This window comes from Musca autumnalis, unplaced genomic scaffold (assembly GCF_047663935.1).
Source record: "Musca autumnalis isolate F117 unplaced genomic scaffold, ASM4766393v1 scaffold_1, whole genome shotgun sequence".
NCBI lineage: Eukaryota > Metazoa > Arthropoda > Insecta > Diptera > Muscidae > Musca > Musca autumnalis.
In genome coordinates this window covers 311,078,347-311,102,217 of record NW_027411644.1, presented here as the reverse complement: position 1 = coordinate 311,102,217, position 23,871 = coordinate 311,078,347, and the positions used below count along the sequence as shown (strand labels likewise).

Sequence of the window (23,871 nt, the reverse complement as noted above, 5' to 3'; positions counted from 1 at the left end):
GAACATCTACCTTTAATAAGTGTCGAAACTAATTTTAACACAGCACACAGTGATAACAAACAAATAAACAACAAATACTATATTTAAAAATAATGTTTCTAAATGTCAATATTAATTGCGAAATTAAATAAATAATTCTAAATTGTTAAAGTCTACACCTAACAAATCAGAACTATATAGGGATGGTCAGCTGAGTGAACTTGGCATTAAAGAGGGCTTTCCGCTATTGAAGCCTGCCAAACATACTGGGCTATGGTTATTGTCAATCTTGGCTGATTATCAAAATTAATTCATACGGCAGGTCACATCAACCTATTAGGAAATGTCGAATATTTAAATTATATTATATACCTATACATGACATATGTAGCCTTCCTCATTTTATGACCACTGTATATGAAGCACAATAGCACAATATGCATCTCTGGTCAGTTATAATTGTTTATATCGAAGCAGAATTACCCTCACACGTACATTATATAGAAAATAACAATATAATACTATATGTAGTATACATACCTCTCTCTATTGGTACTTCTGTACTAACAACAAACGTTAAATACATCCACCCATATGCATACAAATATCCTTGTTTAGTTTCGTCTGCAATTTGAATAGACATCCCAGCAAGCATTTTCTATCGCCCATTACCCGAAGCAGTCACTCCCGGGCGATAGAAACACACATCCGCGATATCGCATTCTAATTGATTTAGGCACACCGTACGGGAAGAAATGAACCACGCATTCGTTTCCTCATAAAAATATCGCCATCGTGACTCTCGACTCTGGACTAAAGCGATTCTTTCAAAGACAACGCATGAGACACATTTATGAGGAAACGACTGCGTGGTTCATTTCTTCCCGAACGGTGTGCCTACATCAATTAGAATGCGATATCGGGGATGTGTGTTTCTATCGCCCGGGAGTGACTGCTTCGGGTAATGGGCGATAGAAAATGCTTGTTGGATATAGTACCTTTAGGCGACAAATAAGTACATTGTTTGAAAGATATTGCATTTTTTACCATAAAATAGTGGCAATGACCAATAAATAAATAAATAAATAAATAAATAAATAAATAAATAAATAAATAAATAAATAAATAAATAAATAAATAAATAAATAAATAAATAAATAAATAAATAAATAAATAAATAAATAAATAAATAAATAAATAAATAAATAAATAAATAAATAAATAAATAAATAAATAAATAAATAAATAAATAAATAAATAAATAAATAAATAAATAAATAAATAAATAAATAAATAAATAAATAAATAAATAAATAAATAAATAAATAAATAAATAAATAAATAAATAAATAAATAAATAAATAAATAAATAAATAAATAAATAAATAAATAAATAAATAAATAAATAAATAAATAAATAAATAAATAAATAAATAAATAAATAAATAAATAAATAAATAAATAAATAAATAAATAAATAAATAAATAAATAAATAAATAAATAAATAAATAAATAAATAAATAAATAAATAAATAAATAAATAAATAAATAAATAAATAAATAAATAAATAAATAAATAAATAAATAAATAAATAAATAAATAAATAAATAAATAAATGAATAAATAAATAAATAAATACATAAATAAATAAAAAAAAAAATAAATAAATAAATAAATAAATAAATAAATAAATAAATAAATAAATAAATAAATAAATAAATAAATAAATAAATAAATAAATAAATAAATAAATAAATAAATACATAAATAAATAAATAAATAAAAAAATAAATAAATAAAACAAAAATTAAAATCGAAAATGTGTACATTTTAACAGTCAAATTATATTATCATTATTTCTGCAAACTTATTTGTTTTAATTTTCTTTGTCGAATGAGTGTAATAAGTACTGTTGGCACTTTTGACTTTTTGGAATTTTTTCGATTTTTTGTTTTTTTTTCTAATATTCAAATTCACTCTATGATAAAGAAAATGAAATTTATTTTTTCTTATCTAAATATCACTCACATTATACACAATACATATTATTATTTTTTCTGCTTTTTATCATTCACAATTATTTAGTCACTGCACTTTTTTGCATTTCAATTTATAAATGTTTAAATATTAAATTATTAATTTAATTTTTTCAATTTCACTTTTCCACGAACCTTTCGCACTTACAATATCAAACTGACTGATATTTTTCTTATTGTTGATATTTCAAATACTTGGAGTAGCTGTAAAACTCTCACCTTATCTCTCTCACGAGAAGAAATAGTAAAACAATGTAAATTGTTTGTGTAAACAATCAAATGCAGAATTTTCATCTTCTTCTGTGACACTAGGTAGTTCTTGCAGATCGATCTAATTTGAACAGTAATACATTTGTTATTGTAAAATGATAAAGTATCGCTCTTTTATAGAAAGGAAGTTCAGAAAGCGATTACTTTTGGTAGAGGAAGTGAGTAAGTCACTTCCAAATGCTAGCTGGGATCCAATACATGTAAAGAAATAATCATGTATACATACATATGCAATTGTATTTGTATGACCAAGGATTACTTGCCATGCAATGCACGTAAGTACATTAAATTATTAAAGGATTTTAAAGGATTTCCAGTTAAAATATTTTTACTTAAATCTCCACCACAATTATGAGGGATATTAGGAAGAAAATATTCACATTTATGGGGTGAGTAAATGCAAAGTTCAAAGAAATCAATTGTTAAGCTTTGCAAAGCATGTTTTAAGCAGATAATCTGCAGTAAATGAATGTATCTGGGGAAACACAATGAGATTTTCTTGTCTTGGAAATCAGTAAATTCTCTAAACGATTTTAACGAAAAGCTTAAATAATAACAAGGGAACTTTTTTGGTAATTTAATTAATTTAGGTATTATGGCATAAGGAGTTGTATTGAAAACTAAGTTGTAAAATCGTATTAGTTAGCTTTGCCAAACAGATCAGATTAACCCTCAGCCTAAGACATGAAGAAAAAATCATTGTAAAATTTTTCGTTATGGCGTTTATGAAATATATTGATTCTAAACCAAGGGATTCCTAATGATTCTTTGATTAGACTCTCCACCATAATATGGAGGGTATAATTAAATTTGTCATTCGCTTTGTAACACATCGAAATATTTATATATATAACCATGTCCGTCTATTGAAAGCAATATACATCTCCTAATTTTTAAGATAGATATTTGTAATTTTGTAGAAAAGTTTCTGTTACTCCTAGGATGTTTGGTATTGAAAATGCGTTATATGGGTCCACGTTTTGATATAGAGAAAACAATCGTAATTAAAAACGTGGAAAATAGACAAATTTAAAAAAACAAGTAAAAAAGTATCAGTCGGCTTTGCCGACAGAGACATACCCTCAGCCTGTATATAATGAAACAATTTTTCCCCAAAAAACGTACTTAGGCGTTTTTAAAAATTTTGGGAATTTGAACCGACAAAAATGTTCATTAGGATTAGAGATCAAAAGTTTTGGGGAGAAGATACTAAAAGGAATGGATCTACATTGTCCATTATGGAAGTGGATCTCGAGCCACTACATATGGTGCCATAGGGAGGAGGGTCTTATGTGGGGACTATACCAAAACGTGGACCTATATAACCCAACTTTGGTAGGAATGTTTTCTGGCCTCTGAAGACACAAAATACCAAATTACAACCAATTCTGTGGTCAAATGGGTCTAATACATTCAAAATATATTAAAATGACGCGTACTTTATATGGGGCCTTATATGGGGGCTATACCAAAACGTGGACCTATATAACCCAACTTTGGTAGGAATATTTTTTGGCCTCTGGAGACACAAAATACCAAATTACAACCAATTCGGTGGTAAAATGGGCCAAATATCTTAAAAATTCCTTAAAACAACGACGCGTCACGCGTCATTTTGTATGGGGGCTATACGAAAGCGTGGACCTACATAGCCCGCTTTCAATACCAAAAGTCCTACATAAATATAACATATTTTCCCAAAATTTCATCAAACTACGTCAATCCGTTCGGACGCTAGAGTGATTTCCACAGACGGACAGACAGACAGACAGGCGGACAGACGGACGGACATGGCTATATCGATGTAGAATTGCACGCTGATCAAGAATATATATACTTTGTGGGGTCTACAATGATTATTTCGAGTAGTTACAAACGTAGTGACAAACTTAATATACCCCCATCCTATGGTGGAGGGTATACAAATTGGAAAATTTTCGGTTTTTATATGGTTTATAACACCGAAATGGCTGCAATTTAGTATTTAGTCTTCGTTAGTGATGCAAAACTTTCCACCAGAAATTTTTCGGTGTAGGTCCACGTTTTCATATAGCCCCCATAGAACAGCACCTCCCAATTTTCGGCATTTTGAAGGTTGTGGCCTCAATGTCCCATCGAAATGCCTGAAATTTGGTTTTAGTCTTTGTTGAGAGTATTAAACTTTTCACCTCAATGTTGTTGGTATAGGTTTACGCCTTAATATAGCCCTTATAGAACGATTCCTCTCGACTTTCGGTATTTTGAAGGTTTTAGCCTCATTAAAACACCCAATTAGCTGAAATTTGGTATTTAATCTTCGTTGGGGGTATATAATTTTCCACCTGAAATTTATTGATTTAGGTCCTCATCTTCAGATAGCCCACATAAAGCGGTACCTCTCGACTTTCGATGTGTGTTTTGCCGATTTTGGCTCCAATATCCCACTGAATGTTTTAAATTTGGTATTTAGTCTTCGAAAACTTTCCACCAAAAATTTGTCGCTATAGCCCGACATAGAAAGGCACCCTCCGATTTTCGGTGTTTTGAATGCTTAAGCCAAATTATTCAAACGGAATAACTGAAATTTGGTATTTAGTCTTCGTTAAAGGTACAAGACAGGTAGAAAATATCCCTTGCAAAAAATCAGACAGTATAGGTTCACGTTTTTGTATAGCCCCCATATAAACGTGGCCACTATTTAAGGTTTTTTTTGAAGATTTTAGTCACAGTTTTCTATCGAATTTGTCCTTAATTGGATTTTGGTGTTCCCCGAAGATAGAAAAAAAAGATTGAAACTTACTCGCAAACGAACTGTCCATTTCCCAATTTAATGTATTTAGAGGTTTTTTTGTCAATTTTTCGAACCGTGTGTCGTGTGTCGCCAGGAGATCAAAAGCTCAATTCGGAAAATTGTAAATTTGATCCTTTGATAAATTTGTTATAAGTACTTGTAAAGGGAGTATTATCAGTTGGGATATACTACTCCTGTAATAAGAGGAAGGGCTTAGTACCTTTATAAACGAAAGGAAACTAATTGTTCTTATTCACTTCAACACAGTTCGTGGTGGAGGGTATAAAAAGTTCGGCCCGGCCAAACTAATATTCAAATGGAATAAAATTTATTATAGTTAATAAAAGGCAAAAGGGCATTCATTCATGCAGCAGGAAATAATTTTTTTCATATTTTTTTCACTTCAAAGTATTTTTCAAAAAAAATCAAATTGGTTTATGCGTCACCATTTTACAGTGTTTTTTTTTTTTATTATTACAGTGTTTTATTTAACTTGGTTTGGTGTCCGTTTAGTTCAAATCTGGTAACCCATTTTTAACACAGTTGCAGTTGACCAATCGAACTGAAACTTTGCACACCTTTTAGATTCAGATGACAATACATGAATATATAATCAAAACCAATATTGGTCCATTTTTATAGTGTTTTAACGGTGTTTTATTCAAATTGCATTTCAAATCTGGTAACTCATTTTTAACACAGTTGCAGTTGACCAATCGAACTGAAACTTTGCACACCTTTTAGATTTAGATGACAATACATGAATATGAAATTAAAACAAAGATTGGTCCATTTTACAGTGTTTCAACGGTGTTTTATTTAACTTGTTTTCAAATTTGGTAACTGATTTTCCACATAGTTGCAGTTGACCAATCGAACTGAAACTTTGCAGACTTTTCAGATTTGGATGACAATACATGAATATGGGCCCATTTTTTCCTACAGCCCCCATATAGCGGAACCACCCGATTTCAGGTATTTTGAGGATTTTATATTAATTTTTGCCCGAATTAGCTGTCATTTGGCATTTCGGATTCCCAATGATACAGACATTTACCCACCAAAAATTGTGAACAAAGGTCTAGGTTTCGGTATAGCCCCCTTATAGCGGTACCACCCGATTTCAAGTATTATCAGGATTTTATCTTCATTTTTAAGCCGAATTGGCTGTAACTTGGCAATGGAACCCCCCATTGGTAAAGGAACTTCCTCACTAAAAATGATGGACATAGGTACAGGTTTTGGTATAGCCCCCTTATAGCGGTACCACCTGATTTCAAGTGTTTTAAGGATTTTATCTTCATTTTTAACCCGAAAAGGCTGTAGTTTGGCATTGGAGGTTCCCAATGGTACTGAAACTTCCCCACCAAAAATTGTGGACATAGGTCCAGGTTTTCCTATAGCCCTCATATAGCGGTACGGACCGATTTCAAGAATTTTAAGGATTTTATCTTCATTTTTAGGCCGAATTGGCTGTAAGAGTGCCAATGGTACAAAAACTTCTCCACCAAAAATTATTGACATAGGTCCAGGGTTTCGTATAGCCCCCATATAGTGCTACCACCCGATTTCAAGTGTTTAAAGGATTTTATCTTCATTTTTAGCCAGAATTGGCTGTAACATGGCATTTGGAGTTCCCAATGGTACAGAAAATTCCCCAACAAAAATTATGGACATAAGTCCAGGTTTTGGTATAGCCTTTATATAACGGTACTACACGATTTCAGGCATTTTAAAGTTTTTATCTAAATTTTCGACTTAAATTGACTATAATTTTGTTCTCAGTGCACAGTGGATCCACCCATTGGCCAAAAATAAAAAAAATAATGTCAAAATTTTGGTACAACATCTGGCAACTCTGACAGCTATGACATGGACCTTTTCAAAAATATATTAGTTTTTGTTTCATTCGAACGCGATCTTCTTAAGAATAGCTTCAAAAGTAGGAAATTTTGACTAATATTTTTTGTTGTGAGTACAACCTATATTTTAAGTGCAAGTAAATATATCCAAAATATCGCGAAACTAATACCTATAGCAAAATATTATAGTGGATTTTGAAGGAGGTGGTAATAGCTTAATCTTCATTAAAAAATAGTGTTTTAGCGTGTTGTGGAATTCTAGTTAGCTGCATATTTTCTTAATGTATTTTGTAATGCCATTTCGATCATATATTTAAATTTGACCTAAGGTTTTAGTCATGATGCCCACCAGTGCCCACCTCGGGAATAATTTCCCAAAGTAGGTCATGGGTTTAAGATTATTCAGTATTAAAATCAGCTGCCATCTAGTGCCACCCACTAAAGCTGCCCTAGAATAGGGTGTCTATGGATATATTAGCGTATAACTCTGTTATCTGACCACGTACATTAACATAATTGACATCAGTGGCAAGATAAAGAAATCTTCTTCCAAATCTGTCTAACGTTGGCGGTACGTGCCTTCCAGGAAAAATGCTATAAGATCGATATAAAAAAATTTACCCATTTTCAGACAAAAATGTTGATTTTTTTAATCCGCTAAATTGGTTGGATTCTATGTTGTTTTGGAGACTGTTTTTGCATCGCAAGATAAGCTAATTTTTGCATCGTAAGATAATCGGGACCTTTGTTCATGTCATTTTGTATTAACAGCATAAAACAGTTCTTACCGTATACCACCTCCAGGGGGAAAGGGGGGAGAATGCTACGCTCGTGGGTTCTTAAAACACTCTTCGCAGCAGCACAAAGCTGTAACCGGGGCATTGGCATGATATTTACACTCTAAATATTTTTGGCAACTTTTTACATACAAGTGGATCCACTGTGCAGTGGTCAAAAAAATGTATTTACTAAAAAGTTAAAAATAAAAAAAATTATTCATTCATTCTTGCTACAGGAAATCATTGTTGAGAAAAAAAGTCAAAAGTCATAACCCTAAGGTGTACATTAAGAAGTTCTTTATTGTGTTTGTTCAGGTGTTTTGAGACATTTAGCTACACTTATTGACCGAATCGGGGTGCACTCATTGATATGAGAGAAGTCACCCTTGTCTCGTATGGGATGTTTGTGGAACAATTATTACGCAGCAAAAATTCGGATCCATTAGTCATTACGTAACCCATTACAAAATAATGTAAACAAGCTTCTATTCGCATTACAAGTAATCTGAAAAGTAATGGGATACTTCTTAAAAAAATTACAAGGCAAACCTTTGCTCCTCACTAAGTAATGAGGACGGTGGCACAGTGAGTGTGTGTCCGACTATAAATCCTAGGGTTGTGTGTTCAACGCTCACTGTCGGCACACGAGTTTTTTTAATTAAAAAATAACAGTTCGTGGTGCACATGTGCACTGCACATTTAAGTTCTTAAGCAACCCTTAATGTTCGTGTGCGTGGCATAGTATGTAGTGTCTTTGGCTATAAATCAGAGGGTTCTTGTGTTCAACTCGCATAGCGAGCGAAATAAAATAAAGTAAAATAAAAGTAAGAAGTGTGATGAAATTAAAAAAAAAACCTCTACATCAACTGTTCTAAAAATAGAATTTTTTTCAACTTCTAGTGGCCACAGAATAAGTAGTTATTCTAGTGGTCATAAAATAACTACAAACTGAGTGCGACATGCCCTTGTAAAAATAATGGGAAAGAAAGGGGGTTTGCGAGTAGTTACGGCTGCCAAAAATCCCTTACAAAACCCATGATTTTGGGAGGACTTTTTTTGCTGGGTATATATTGTCCGAACTTCTTGTAATTTGACATTTGAGGCTCCATGTAGTCAAAAATCGTCTCCACCTCAAATTCTCAATATAGGTCCACACATTGATATAGTCCTCATATAAAAGTGTCATCCGATGGATGATACATTTTGGTCTGCATTTTCTGACCTAACATAGGCATTTATAATATACGTGGTCATAAAATATCTCCACTTAAAATTCTCGACAGAAAAGAAAACACATTATTCAATTTTAGTTCATAGTATAGGAGTGTAAAAAATTCGACCCTACAGAACTGAACGATTTTTTTACTTGTTTTGTATTAATTCTTTTAATTGTTATTTATGTAAGCGAAGTTTTATGTCCAGATGTAGAATTCATGCCAAATGTGCCTTTCCAATATATCGAATGCTGTGCTGTTCTTCACAGGGTGTCGAATCAGAGCTAATATATATTTTGAACGCAAAAACTTAATTCTTAAATATACGTATTTGAAATATTATTATTACTATTATATTAATATTAGAAAGATATAATAATTGTTCTACAAACATCCCATACGGGACTAGAGAGACTTCTCTCATATCAATGAGTGCACCCCGATTCATATTAGCTCAATGATATGGGACCTACTGTTTATCGCCGAGTCCGAACGGCGTGTCTTAAGACACCACATTGTAGAGAAGTTTTACATGGCTGAAATACTCAGGAAATGTCGCCAACATTACTGAGGGGTATTTTGCCACCGTTGAAAATTTTGATGTTGACTTGCCGGGGAATCGAATCCACAATCTTCAGAGTGCAAGGCGGATGTGCATACCATTGCACCACGGTGGTAGAAATATGTACAAAAGGGTTTTCAGAAATTTGAACTATAAGTGTACGAAAAGTACTAAATTTGGATCTAAATGTACATTTTGGACGGGTATGGCTAGAATCTTGGAAGTTGGTATGGAAATCAAGGTGGGGAAGTGGTGTTTATAAAAGGAAATGGTTTTTGGAAATTCGTACTTATATGTACGAAAAGTACTAAAGTGTACTAAATATGGTTCAATTTTGATATGGATAATTGGACAGAGGTGGAATCCTGATATTTGGAATAATGATTACTGTTGGAGTATAGGATTGACGTAGTTTTGGAAATTCGTACTTATGTGTACGAAAAGTACTAAACGGTACTAAATTTGGTAAAATTTGGATTTGGGTGAACGGATAGTGCTGGAAACCTGAAATTTGGAATAATGATTAATGTTGAAGTTTAGAATTGCGACATGGAGGTAGTTTTGGAAATTCGTACTACTAAATGGTGCTAAATTTTGTACAATTTTAATTTTGGAGAACGGATGGAGTTGGAATCCTCACATTTAGAATTAAAATTGCTATTGAAGTGTATTATTGAGATATTTAGGTATTTTTGAAATTCGTACTTAAAAGGTACTAAATTTGGTACTATTTGGAATTGATTGAACTGATAGAGATGGAATTCTGACATTTGAAAATAAGATTGCTGTTGGGGTATAGGATTAAAGTATTTTTTGAAATTCGTACTTATTGCGTAGGAAAGGTACTAAATGGTACTAATTTAGTTTTTTGTTAACGGATAAAGCTGGGATCCTGAAATTCAAAATTAGATTACTGTGTAGGATTGAGATCATTTTTTGAATTTCGTACTTATGTGTACGAAAAGTACTTTATTTTGATTTGGGTGAACGGATAGAGCTGGAAACCTGAAATTTTGAATAAAGATTATTGATTGAGATATGGAGGTATGTTTGGAAATTCGTACTTAAAAGGTACTAAAAAATGTGGTACTATTTGGATTTGATTGAACGGAAGAAATGGAATTCTAAAATTTGGAATTAAGATTACTATTGAAGTGGAATTTTCAGATAGGGAGGCTGTTTTGGATATTCAATAATTCAAATAATTCTGAATTCTGAAATTTGGTATTATAGTCACTGTTGGAGTGTAGGGTGGAGATATGGATGCGGTTGTGGATGTACGTACAAGAACCCAGCGAAAAGTTTGCCTCCAAAGAGGCAGTTAAATGATATGTACAAGTGATTTGGAAGTGCATCAAATTATACATTTTCACTCATGATTTTTATAAGGGAGTGACCCCGGAAAGAGGCACTCCATTGCACCGCATTTTAACTGACCCTTTGGCATTGCATTTTAACTGAACCTTTGGCACTGCATTTTAACTGACCCTTTGGGGTAGAATAGGAGGCAGTTCAGAGCACGTGTTTTGAATAACAAAATAAAATACATTTATTATTTGTGTAAAACAAAAATATTAATAGCTTTATTAAATTAACACAAATAATGAAAATTCTCTATTGAATTCAATCGCAAAAATGTGTGTTTCCTCCGCTCTTCATTTAATCCAAGCTTAAGTGCTTTTGCTTCATCTGCTAAATGGGTTTGATATTGTCTTCCCATCACTAGTTAAGATTTCGACATGTACTCTAACAGCACTCCATTGGAAATTTTTTTTCTCGTGAGTTACCGGAAAAATGTACACAAATTAAATATTATTTAGTTTGTATTAACAAATGTTTGGAATGTTAACACGATTATCTCTTTTTGGAAATGTATTCCGCTGCCTGTAGAGATGTACAAACTGATTTATGTACATGTAGGGATCTCTAACAACTGCTCATAAAATGTAGTGAACCGAGTGCCTTTTTCACGACTCCGTTGAACTGCCTCCAGATGTTGCTAAAATGTGACAAATGCATGTGATTCTTTGGATTGCATCCAAATGCGGTTAAAATGTGAGGAATGGAGTGCCTTTTTCACGACTCCGTTTGAACTGCATAAAAACATGCCGTGAAAGAACTAGTCTACATAGCACTACTTCCAATTTATTTTGCTGGGAAGTGAACGAAAATTACTAAATGTCACAGAATTTGGTTCAAATTGTTATTGTGTAAAGGGGTAGAGCTGAAATTGTGAAATTCGTTGTTAGGATAGCAGTTGACGTTTAGAGGGGAGATAAGGAGGAGGTTTTGGAAATCCTACTTATGTATACGAAAAGTACTAAATATTACTATAATTTGTTTTGGGAGAACAGAGAGAGTTGTCAATGAGTACCGCGGTTGGGATATAGTTTTGGATATAGGGATGTAATTTTTAAATCGTATACCTATTATTAGTTCTAAATTTGGTACCGTTTTGATGTGGCAAAAGGGATATAGCTGGAATTTCGAATATTTATATTATGATCTGTGTTGGTGTTTAGATAAGGAGTTTTCTAAATTCATACAACTTCTGAAATATGGTATGGAGGTCGCTGAGGGCTGAGTTATTCAGGTCGTCTTAGAAATACGAAAAGTACAAAATTGTCCTAATTTTGGTGCTGGGTATAGCAATGAAGCTGGAGTTATATAATTTGTGTGCGAAATGTTCTAAAGTGGAATTCTGATTTATTATTTATTTGCCAGGTTCACTGATAGATTGAAGAAATGTTTAGACACGTTTACCTAAAGTTGTGGACAGGAAATAAAACTAGTTATTCAATTTTAGAATATAATATATTCAATTCAGAATATTTATGATGGTGAAATAAAACTTAACGACTTTTATACCCTACACCACCCTGTGGTAAGGGTATAATGTGTTAGTGAATTTGTATGTAACATGCCTAAGGGAAGGAGATAGATCCATAGTTCCTTCTAGGGATATGCATAGAATCACTTTCTGAGTCGATTTATGCATGTCCGTCCGTCCGCCAGTTTGCAACGTACAGGTCGCATTTAGTGTTCGATTTGGCTGAAAATTAGGGAGGATCATTTCTTTAGCCTAATGAAGAACGCTATAGCTTTTGGTGGAGATATAGCTCCCATATATATTTTCGGCCGATATGAGATATTTGATGCATACTGTATCTGTCCAATTTTGATAAAATTTGGAATTTGTGATGGAATTAGGTCTATAGATAAATGTGCCAAATTATATCAAGATCGGTTCAGATTTGGATATAGCTCCCATGTATATTTTCGGCCGAGTTTTGGTATTTGGTGCACGAAAGACGTTATATATGTCCGATCTCAATGAAATATGGAATGCGTGACGGAATTTGGTCTAGAAATAAGTGTGCCATATTATATCAAAATCGGTTCAGATTTGGATATAGCTTCCATATTTATTTTTGGCAGATTTTTGGTATTTGGTGCACGAAACATGTTATATATGCCGATCTCAATGAAATATGGAATTTGTGACGGAATTTGGTCTAGAAATAAGTGTGCCAAATTGTATCGAAATCGGTTCGGATTTGGATATAGCTCCTATATATTTTTTCGCCAATATAGTCGGCCCGCCCGACGTTGATCCTTTCCTTTCCTTTATTTCATCTAATTTTTATTTATGTTGCTGTAAACGAAGTTTTACGTGGCGTTTGCATACTATCAGCTATTGACAAACATTCCTTTCCAAAATATCGAATGCTGTGCTGTTGGGTTATGTTTATGAACCCAAAAATTTAATTCTTAAACATATTTACGTTTAACGATTTCTGTTGATATCTTTTATTAATTTTACGGATTTTCCATACCAATGGTGTGGAACTTCCTTTAGTTCATTGAGCTTATAGAAATTTATAAAATTATTGCATAGCTTCCATGTGACTAACCACTCACTGGCAACACGTTCGATGTCATTCATACTAGAGGCCTTTTCTAATAGGAAAGTTTTTATTTTCCAAAACAAAATAAATAAAAATAACTAGAAACAAAAATAAAATTTACCTTCTTCCGTAGCTCTTAGACATGCAAACATTCCACTCTGCCACATACTTTGGACAATTTTCTCCTCCTTTTTTGTTTTGATCCACTTAGGTGAATGGCTTAGTATTTATTTGTGTGCGTATGTTTGTTTATGTGTGTCTATATCATGACAGGACATTCTCCATTTAACCATATAGCCTTTCGTTCCGTGTTTTTTGTTCCTGTTGCATGGACAAACTAATACTCTCATGAAACTCATCGATATTCTTTGCAAGTTTTAAGACTTGTTTTAACTAGAATCTTCAAGAGCCTCATGCCACTCAACATTTTTGTGATCCCATTTTACCTTTTTTGTTTGTTGCGAAAACTTTCAAAATTATGCTGAAGATACCTTATGAAAACTAACAAAAAGTATTCAAGTGTGTGTTGGTATACAAATGAAAGAATATTCTTGTTTCTTGGCGTGATGGATTTTTTATGTAAACCACTATATACTGTGGACAACACATCAATAGGCTTTACCTATGCACTTTTAGACTTGGCAAATCGAATTTAGATCAGCTCTTTACTCTACGGCATATCCGAGAAAACACCCACCTAAAACAGATGGACACATTGTACAAGTATTTTTGCTGGATTGGATCACATCAATTTTCGTTTTTCATACATCAAATACAAAACTAATCCTTCCAAATTCACCCTTCCTTTCTTTCGTTAACATAATTGAACCGTCTGACACATTAATGCCACCACATTTCTTAAGGTGAATGTGTATGCTGCTATGTATATTTAAGTTTTTCTCACTCTGTATTCAAACCTTATATTCTATTTCTTTCCCTCTAACCCAACTTATATAAATGAAATCAAAATAGAAAAAAATAATACCAAAGAAAATAAGACGAAGAAAAAAAAAACGAAAGAGTAAACTTACCTCCAAACAAACAGGACATTCCAATAATTGGGCAATATGTTGCAGGCAAGTTGCAAACTTTTGCAACGATTGCTGATTAATGTTATGCTGCAAGTTTAGCAAAGAAAAAAGAGAGAGAAAAAATAACAAAAAAATCAACATCAGCAACAACAAATTTAGAACAAGTTTAATTAGCTTAGGTTTACTTTTTTCCTATCACTACGTCTTCTTCTTCGTTTTCGTCATCATCTTCGTTTTGGGAAGTACATACACGCATACATACATGTGTGTATATTTCTTGAAGGACTCACGTTGAACAAACAACATGGCAATGTATGTACATAAGGACCATGTGGAGCAGGGTTTTCAGAAAAGTATTTATTTATTTAATTTAATTTAAAATGCCGGAAATGTTTTATCCCAGCTAACGAACTATTTTAGGGTTTCTTCGAAAAAATCGAACATACGAAATAAAAACTATGAAGAAAATATTTATTAAAGTTCTGTTGAAGCCTTAAGAATAGTTGACTGTGCATTCTTAATACGAACATGATAAAAAGTATCAACGACTGCATTCCCTCAGCCTGTGACAGGGAAAATAAATAATAGGGGGACAATACCATGAATTAGATACCATACGCTTGGATAGAAACAGGATTGTTAATTTATATTAAAAATTTAATTTACAAATTTGTCGGTTTTGACCATAACTTAAAATTTTGAGCGCTTATTATATTTGAAATTGGTTATGTTGGGAATGTGAACGCCCCCCAAAAAATATTGTACTTGCTTTTAATCATTAACCAGTAAGGAAAGGATCAAAGTCGGGCGCGGCCGACTATATGATACCTTTCACCACTACGATTTCAATATAATTTAGCGATTTTTTTTAAATCAAATTGCGTCACATTTTCCAAATTGCATGAAAATGTCTGTTCAGTAGCGTGTTTCGTACGTCAAACACATGAAACTGGCCATAAATATTTATGGGAGCTATATCCTAAACTGAATAATATGGCGAACTTATTTCTAGGCAAATTCCGTCAAATTTTATAAAATTCGTCACAAATTGACGGAATTTGCGTGTTTGGTGCACCAAATACTTTAAAGCTATATCCAAATCTGAACCGACGGCTAAAATATGTCGCAATCATATAGAAGAAGTTCCTTGAAAAATAGTGCCCAGGTGTAGTGGAGTAGGGTATCACATGGTCGGCCCTGTCCGACTATAACCCTCTCTTAAATGTTTTTTATACCCTCCACCATAGTATGGAGGGTATATTAAGTTTGTCATTCTGTTTGTAACACATCGAACTAATCATTTGCGACCCTATAAAGTATATATATTCTTGATCAGGATAAAATTCTAAGACGATCTAGCCATGTCCGTCTGTCCGTCTGTCTGTCCGTCTGTTGTAATCACTCTAGCGTCTGCAATAATTGAGATAGAGTGCTGAAATTTTGCACCCGAGGGTCTTTTTTCCATAGGCAGGTCAAGTTCGAAGATGGGCTATATCGGTCCACTTTTTGGTATAGCCCCCATATAACGGTACCTCCGGATTTGAGGTATTTTGACGTTCTTCGGCACATTTTCAGACCGAATTAGCTATAATTTGGCACTTAGGGTTCCTAGTGATCAACAAACTTATATCCCAAAGGATATGGGCATAGGTCCATGTTTTGGTATAGTCCCCATATAACGGTACCTCCCGATTTTCGGTATTTTGTGAATTTTAGCCACAATTTTTAACCGAACTATCTGTAATTTGCCATTTGAGGTTCTCAGTGGTCATGAAACATCCCCACCATACATCGTCAACATACGTCCATGTTTTGGTATAGCCCCCATATAACGGTACCTTCCAATTTTCGGTATTTTGAGAATTTTAGCCACAATTTGTAACCGAACTATCTGCAATTTGACATTTGAGGTTCACAGTGGTCATGAAACATCTCTACCAAACATCGTCAACATGGGTCCATATTTTGGTATGGCCCCCTTATAACCGTACCTCCCGATTTTCGGTATTTTGAGCATTTTAGTTACAATTTTTAACCGAACTAGCTGTAATTTGACATTTGAGGTTCTTAGTGGTCATGAAACATCTACACGAAACATCGTCAATAGGTCCATGTTTTGGTATAGCCCCCATATATCGGTACCTCCTGATTTTCGGTATTTTGAGAATTTTAGCTAAAATTTTTAACCGAACTAGCTGTAATTTGCCATTTGAGGTTCTCAGTGGTCATAAAACATATCCAACGATACATCGTCAATATAGGTCCATGTTTTGGTATAGCCCCCATATAACGGTTCCTCCCGAGTTTCGGTATTTTGAGAATTTTAGCTACAGTTTTTAACCGAAATAGCTGTAATTTGACATTCAAAGTTCTCAGTGGACATAAAACATCTCCAACGAAACATCGTCAACATAGGTCCATGTTTTGGTATAGCCCCCATATAACGGTTCCTCCCGAGTTTCGGTATTTTGAGAATTTTAGCTACAGGTTTTAACCGAAATAGATGTAATTTGACATTCAAAGTTCTCAGTGGACATAAAACATCTCCAACGAAACATCGTCAACATAGGTCCATGTTTTGGTGTAGCCCCCATATAACGGTATCTCCCGATTTTCGGTATTTTGAGAATTTTAGCTGCAAATTTTTAACCGAACTATCTGTAATGATCGGTATTTTGAGAATTTTAGCTACAATTTTGCCTATTCAAAAATAATCGTCAATATAGGTAGGTCCATGTTTTGGTATATCCCCCCATATAACTTTACCTTTACCTCCCGATTTTCGGGAATTTTCTGTGGTCACGAAATTTCTTCACTAAAATTCGTCAACATGGGTCCATTTTTGAGGGTCTACATTGTTTTGATGAAACTACCCCCAATTTGACTCTTGAAGTTCCCTGCAGCTATAAAACTTTTCCGCCAAAAAATGTAAAGATAGGTTGACTCTTTGATATAGCTCCGTAGGTGGTACCTTTCACCTAGCTGAACACATTTTTTAGATTAGATAACACTGTGCAACAAAATGGAGGTGAAAGTCTGGGGCACGAAAAATTCCTTTTGGGGAAGAAAGGCCTTGGTGAGTATATTATGAACCCCGAAGGACAGATCCACCGTGAGTCGAACTTCCGCGTTATGGCGTGATGAAATTTTTGTTAGAGACCCCGTGGGCCGTCAGGAATTAGCGTTATATATTTGTTCACTGTTACTTAAGTGCTCTACAAAAACAACAAACAAAGATATTATGCTAATTAATGATGGCTTACAGGGTCTCTGGCAAAAACTTCATCACGCCATAACGCGGAAGTTCGACTCACGGCGAATCTGTCCTTCGGGGTTTTTAATAAACTCACCATTGTCGAAAAGTTGTTACACCTAAAATTGTGAAAGGACCCCAATTATTCCATTTTAATTAATACTTTTTTATGGTGGAGGGTATAAAAAGTTCGGCCCGGCCGAACTTAACGACTTTTTACTTGTTTTTTTTTTTATTTTTTCTAAGGAAGGTGATATTTTCGAACTTGATTTAGGTATGGAAAAATTCCCCCTATATACAAAATTTAGAACAAATAGATCCATTCGACAGATAATCTTGAAACATCCTGCCTAACAGATGAAGTATCACAGAACAGCTAATAGAATAAAAACAAGTAAAAAATCGTTATACCCTCCACCAAATATTCTGAACTAACATGGAGAATTTTTTCGACCACGGATATCCCAAATGTCTAAATTAGGTCAGAAAATGCATTTAAAAATGTCTTCAATCGAATTGTAGCTTTATATGGGGGTATAACAAAGGGTGGACCTATGTTGACAATTTTTGGTGGAGAAGTTCAAGTGCCAGGTTAGAAGTAGTTTGGTCAACATACATATGTACATAAATTACAAAAAAACCCGAATATCGGGAAATACCCAAAGTTTAGTGACTGTAGGGTACCGCAAATATCAAAATACCAGTTAAAATATGTAGCTAAAACCCTCGAAATACCGAAAATCGGAGTACCGTTATGGGGGGGCTATACTACAACATTGACCGATGTTGACAATTTTTAGTGAAGAAGTTTTGGGACTGTGGTAGTTCAGTTAAACAAATGTGTCTAAAACTCTCAAAATATCGAAAATTAGGATGTACTATTATAGGGGGATATACCAAAACATGGACCTAGCTTCGAGCTTGACCTGCATATGGGAAAATAATCGGGGGCAAAAATAAAGCGTTCTAGTGGAGGGTATAAGAATGGTAGTATTGATTATACATAAAATTCTGCGCACAAATTCTTTTAGTTTTTGTGGGAAAATTGCGAGATGGACTGGACAGACATACTCCATCTTCGAACTTATCGTAATGTAAGAATTAGGCAAAATTATTACAATATGCTAAGTTTTTAAGCAAAGCTGTTACTCCATTTTTGGTCGCAGCCAATTCGAGCCATTACCCCGCGAAGTGTGCACTTCCCCACCAAAAACAAATATGGTGATGTTATCAGCATCAGAAGGCCCATCTGCAGTGCAACGTGAAAAGCAAAGTTCGCACCGCACATAAACGAGGGTTTATAGAAAAGAGATATAATCCATCTTCGGACTTGATCTAGGTTTAGAAAAAATAAAACACCCTTTGAGGAATAGAAGGATTTGATTGTAGAAGTTTACATGAAAACGTCGGAAGACTGAAGAAAAATGTTGAAATGCAAAAACATGCATAAGGCAACGTCGCCAGACCAAAACACAATAATCCAAATTGATCACGTTGCGATATACGCGCATAAATACAATACAAGTAAAAAAGTATCAGTCGGATTTGCCGAAAGAGATATACCCTATGTAAATTGAAACCAAAATACTTTTCCCCAAAAGTTATGTATTAAGGAGGGTTTAAAAATTGTATGGGCCTTTTTGGACATTACATTTTGCCGACAGAAATGTGGATTAGTACTAATGCTCAAAAGTGTTGCGGAGGAGGTACATGAAGATTTGATCGATCCATTTTGAAAGAGGATCTTTTGTTAGGAATCATAAATCCTACAAAAACTGACCTCGCACTTTTTATAAGAAGGAGGAATATTGAAAGCTTCCCACTACCGGATGGTATAGAATTGTTTCTTTCAACCGAAGCAAAATAGGTTGGTGTAGTCCTTGGTCATCAACTACGATGGAATAGGAACATTGAGGAGCTCGTAAAGTAAGATTTGATCACACTTTACTCTAAACGAAATGCTGGATATTAAGCCACTAAATATTCTAGCTGAAAACATCGCAGCCAGAACCGCTTTTAAGCTCAGAGAGATGAAGTGCTGGAGTGAGTCGCGTTCTGGACACTTCTCAAAGGAAGCTGCCTAGACTCTATGGAGATAAGTGATTACCTCTCAATGAATTTCTAAACGGCTAGGATCTTGATTCCAACTAGGAGTGACTGAACTCATGGAAGACCACTTCCACAAAGTTCGGCCATCTATACAGATGGATCCAAAATGGAAGAGGGCACAGGAGCCGGACTCTTCTGTAGCGTCTTCCAAGCGGAGGTATTAGCCATTGTAAAGGCCCTTAGAACTGATTCAGGTCAACTTGCGGGGTTATGAGAGACCGATAGTGGTTTTTTTGGGATAGCCAGGCGGTACTCCAGGCACCCAAATCCTGTTCATTCAAGTCCAAGTTTGTTAACACGTGTAGAGGATTGTTAGGAAGAATGAAATCACTTTCTGCTGGGTACCGGGACACTGTGACATAATTTGAAATGAAATTGCCGATAAGCTGGTACGTGGAGGATCGCAGACTCCAATTATTGAAATTGAGGAAACTGTGCATGTGTCACTTCTCCAATAAACTGGACAACTTCTACAGAGGTCTATATGCTCGCAAATGGCAGAACGAGGCCGAATGTAGGATCTCGAGGCTTATCTGGCCTGTTATATCGAGTCGTAGTACTGCTTCCCTGCTACTCCTTAACAAGGCTGAGATCAGAATTGCTGTAGGAGTCATGACGGGGCACTGCCACATCAGATCCATAACTAGTCTGTGGGACAAAAGTGTCGATTACTGCAGACTATGCGAAGATGAGGAGGGGACTGAAACGATTGAGCACCTACTATGTCATTGCCCAATGTTAAACAACACTAGACACAGACTATTTGGCTACTATGAGTTCTCTTCTGCCTCAGACCTATCTAGCATGGACCTATCAGTGCAGTGAAACGTGGAAAGCAAGAAGCCTAATGTGGCTAGGGGAAAGGAACTTCGAACTTCCCTTAGCTTAAAAAACGAAAAACATAATATCGCTGTAAACAGCACCACAACGAGTAGCATCGGTACACATTTACAAAGGAACTTCGAACACTTAGACTGAAATGTGGAACTTTGGTGAGAGAGGTTCCCTAAGGAGAAGACCGTTATGGACATTTTCGAATTTGGGCAAAATATTAGGAGATCCAAAGTTTGGACCAAATGGGTTGCTTCCTTCAACAGATATAGCGTGTACCATTTAATGGGCATTTTTTTTATTTTTTTTTTTGTGGTGGGAGGTACCGTTATTGCCCATTTTCGAACTTAAACAAAATAATACGAAGGCCAAATTTTGGACCAAATAGGTTCATACGTTTGAGAGTTATAGTGCGTCCATCCAGCCAGACAGACAGACAGACAGACGGACGGGCATTGCTAAATCGACCCGAAATTTTCTGAAACGGATTTCGTCTAAAATCTTAGAATGTTAGCGACCCTATTAAATTTCATGTATAATTTTCTTTATCTCTGTTTCTTGCGACACTTATTAAATTTTCTGCATTTCGAAATTCCGTCCATTGTTGAACCAGGTCATCTCTTGTCTTCCTCTGCTGCGTTTACCTTCTATTTTGGCTTGTAGAATTCTTTGCAGGATGCGGTATTTTGGGTTTCGCATTATGTGTCCGAGATTTGAAATTTTTCACCTTTTTATGTGATCAAAGTGTTTTCTTGTTTTGTTCAATCTTCGTAGAACTTCGTCATTTGATACGTGAGCTATCCACGGTATTTTAAGAATTCTTCGATATATCCACATTTCGAAGGCTTCTAAGTGCTTGACACCTATTGCTTTTAAAGTCCATACTTCCACAGAATATAAGAAAACTGGCCATATGTAGGCCTTTATGAACCTTGTCTTTGTTGCAATGTTAATATCATGGCTTGTTAATACTCTTTTGTATTTGTGAAAGGCGTCTCTTGGCATTTCTATCCGGCATTTAATTTCTTTGGAGTTATCCCACTGATCATTTATTGAAAACCCGAGATATTTGAAGCTCGACACTCTCTCGAGTGGAGTGTTGTGAATTATTACATTCATGTTTTCAAAATTACTTTTCTTGCTTATGATCATATATTTTGTTTTATTGGTGTTCAATCTTAACCCATATGTTTCACTACACTCAGTTAGTCTTGTTACAAGGTTTTGTAGACCCGATAAGCTGTCTGCTATTAGGGTACTATCGTCAGCGTATCTGATATTGTTTACGTATTCATTATTTATTAGGACTCCTTCTTGGACGTTGTTAATTGATTCCTTAAATATTTTTTCGGAATAAATATTAAACAATAGTGGGGACAGTGTACAGCCCTGTCTTACTGCTTTGGATATAGATATTTCTTCCGTAATTTCTCCATTGATATTAACATGTGCATTTTGATTCCAATACAGACTTTTTATGCATCTAATTTCTTTCTCGCTTGTTTCAATTGACGCCAAAATATCCATGAGCTTGTCATGCTGTATGGTGTCAAATGCTTTCTCGTAGTCTATAAAGCACATAAAAATATCCTTATTGACATCTCTACATTTTTGAACCAACTCTTGTACGCAGAATAGTGCTTCGCGCGTTCCTTTTGCTTCTTTGAAGCCAAATTGTGTTTCACCCATTTCCTTTTCGCATTTTTCATATATCCGTTTATGTATAATTTTAAGGAAGATTTTTAGGGCATGGCTCATTTTGCTGATAAGTCGGTGATCGTTGCATCTATTCCGGTGAGATTTTTTTGGGATGGTTATAAATCCTGGGGGTATTGTCCGGTGTCATATATATAGTTAAATAGTTTTGTTAGCAGGTCAACATTGTCACCATTTATCATTTTTAGTATTTCGGCAGGTTTTCATCAGGACCCGTGGCTTTTCGTTCTCGGAGGGATTTTAATACATCTTCAACTTCATTGTTTGTGATTGCCTCGCCTGTCATTTGCTGTGATATCCGGTTGTCATACTCCGATCTGGTAGAGTATCTGAATAAGTTTTGTATGTATTCTTTCCAGATATCTTTCTTTTCAGCAGTTTCAACAAGTAAAAAAGAATCAGTCGGCTTTGCCGACAGAGATATACCCTCAGCCTACGTGAATTGAAATATTAATCTACGGACACATCGAATGTGTTTCGGGTCTTTTTAGAATTTTGTGGCCATTTTGTACCTTTGAACTTGCCGACGATAATGTGAATTAGGATTAAAGTTTTGGGGAGGGGCTACCAAATGAATAGACGACATAGGAAGTGGATCTGCTTTTGAGAGTCATATGTTTTTGATATATATTGGTCACACTATTTATTTCAGTGGGTCATCTTATAACTTTTGGACCAGTATGCCAGGAAGCATGGACTTGTCCACGGAAAACATAATATGACTGTAAACAGCAGAACCACAATGAACAGCATCGGCATTCATTTCCAAAGCATCTTCGAAGAGACCCTAAACTGCATTTCGACACGAATGTTGAACTTTTTGGGGAGGTATCCTAAGGGGAAGAAGAAGTTTTCGTGCTCCCCAGCGACTACATATAGGGGTTTTTATACTTTTCGGGCTGTTTCCTCAAGAAGTACGGACTTGCCCCTGAAAAAACATTTATGGTCGTAATTGAGGTTGCGCATGCAAGTTGCTTCAACAGAAATCAAAGTGTCTCGAGAGCAGGTCTTAAAGTGAACCTATCCGAAATTTTGTGTGGGAGGTACCCGAGGGAGTGGACAAATATAGTCTACATTTAAACCTGATCTATATCTGGTAGATGTATTAAGATGTGTAAAGTATGGACCAAATCGCTCACTCCCTTCAAGAGTTATCGTGCGCACAATTTTTCCGAACATTTTTGAACTTTTGTGGGGAGATACCTGAAGGAGTGGACCGATGTAGCTCATCTTCGAACTTAAACTAAGTTTGGGCAAAATATTACGAAAGCCAAAATTTGAACCGAATCGGTTCATTCGTTCGAGAGTTATCGTGCGCTCCAGCCAGCAGGACAAACAGACGGACGGACATGGCTAGATCGACTCCAAATTGTCTGAAACACATTTCGTCCAAACATACTTGGGGTCTAAAGCCATTATTTCGATGAGGCACATTTTCATCGTATCAAAATGTATATACCCTCTTTAGCCTAAAGGCTGAGGGAATAAAAACGGGTTCATTATTATTGTTGTAAAGGACTGATGAATTGGTATTTCTGTAACTGGAAGT

At 34.8% G+C, this 23,871-nt stretch overlaps 1 protein-coding gene across 5 annotated transcripts in view; it reads right to left on the bottom strand.

The window, feature by feature from the left end:
• LOC141389948 (uncharacterized) overlaps positions 1-23,871 on the bottom strand; it is a 207,071-nt gene that overhangs the window by 58,002 nt on the left and 125,198 nt on the right. For all 5 annotated transcript variants that reach the window (XM_073962231.1, XM_073962229.1, XM_073962228.1 and 2 more), the window contains exon 3: positions 14,414-14,500. In XM_073962231.1, the coding sequence (XP_073818332.1) occupies positions 14,414-14,500 (87 nt within the window). The remainder of the gene's footprint in view (positions 1-14,413; positions 14,501-23,871) is intronic.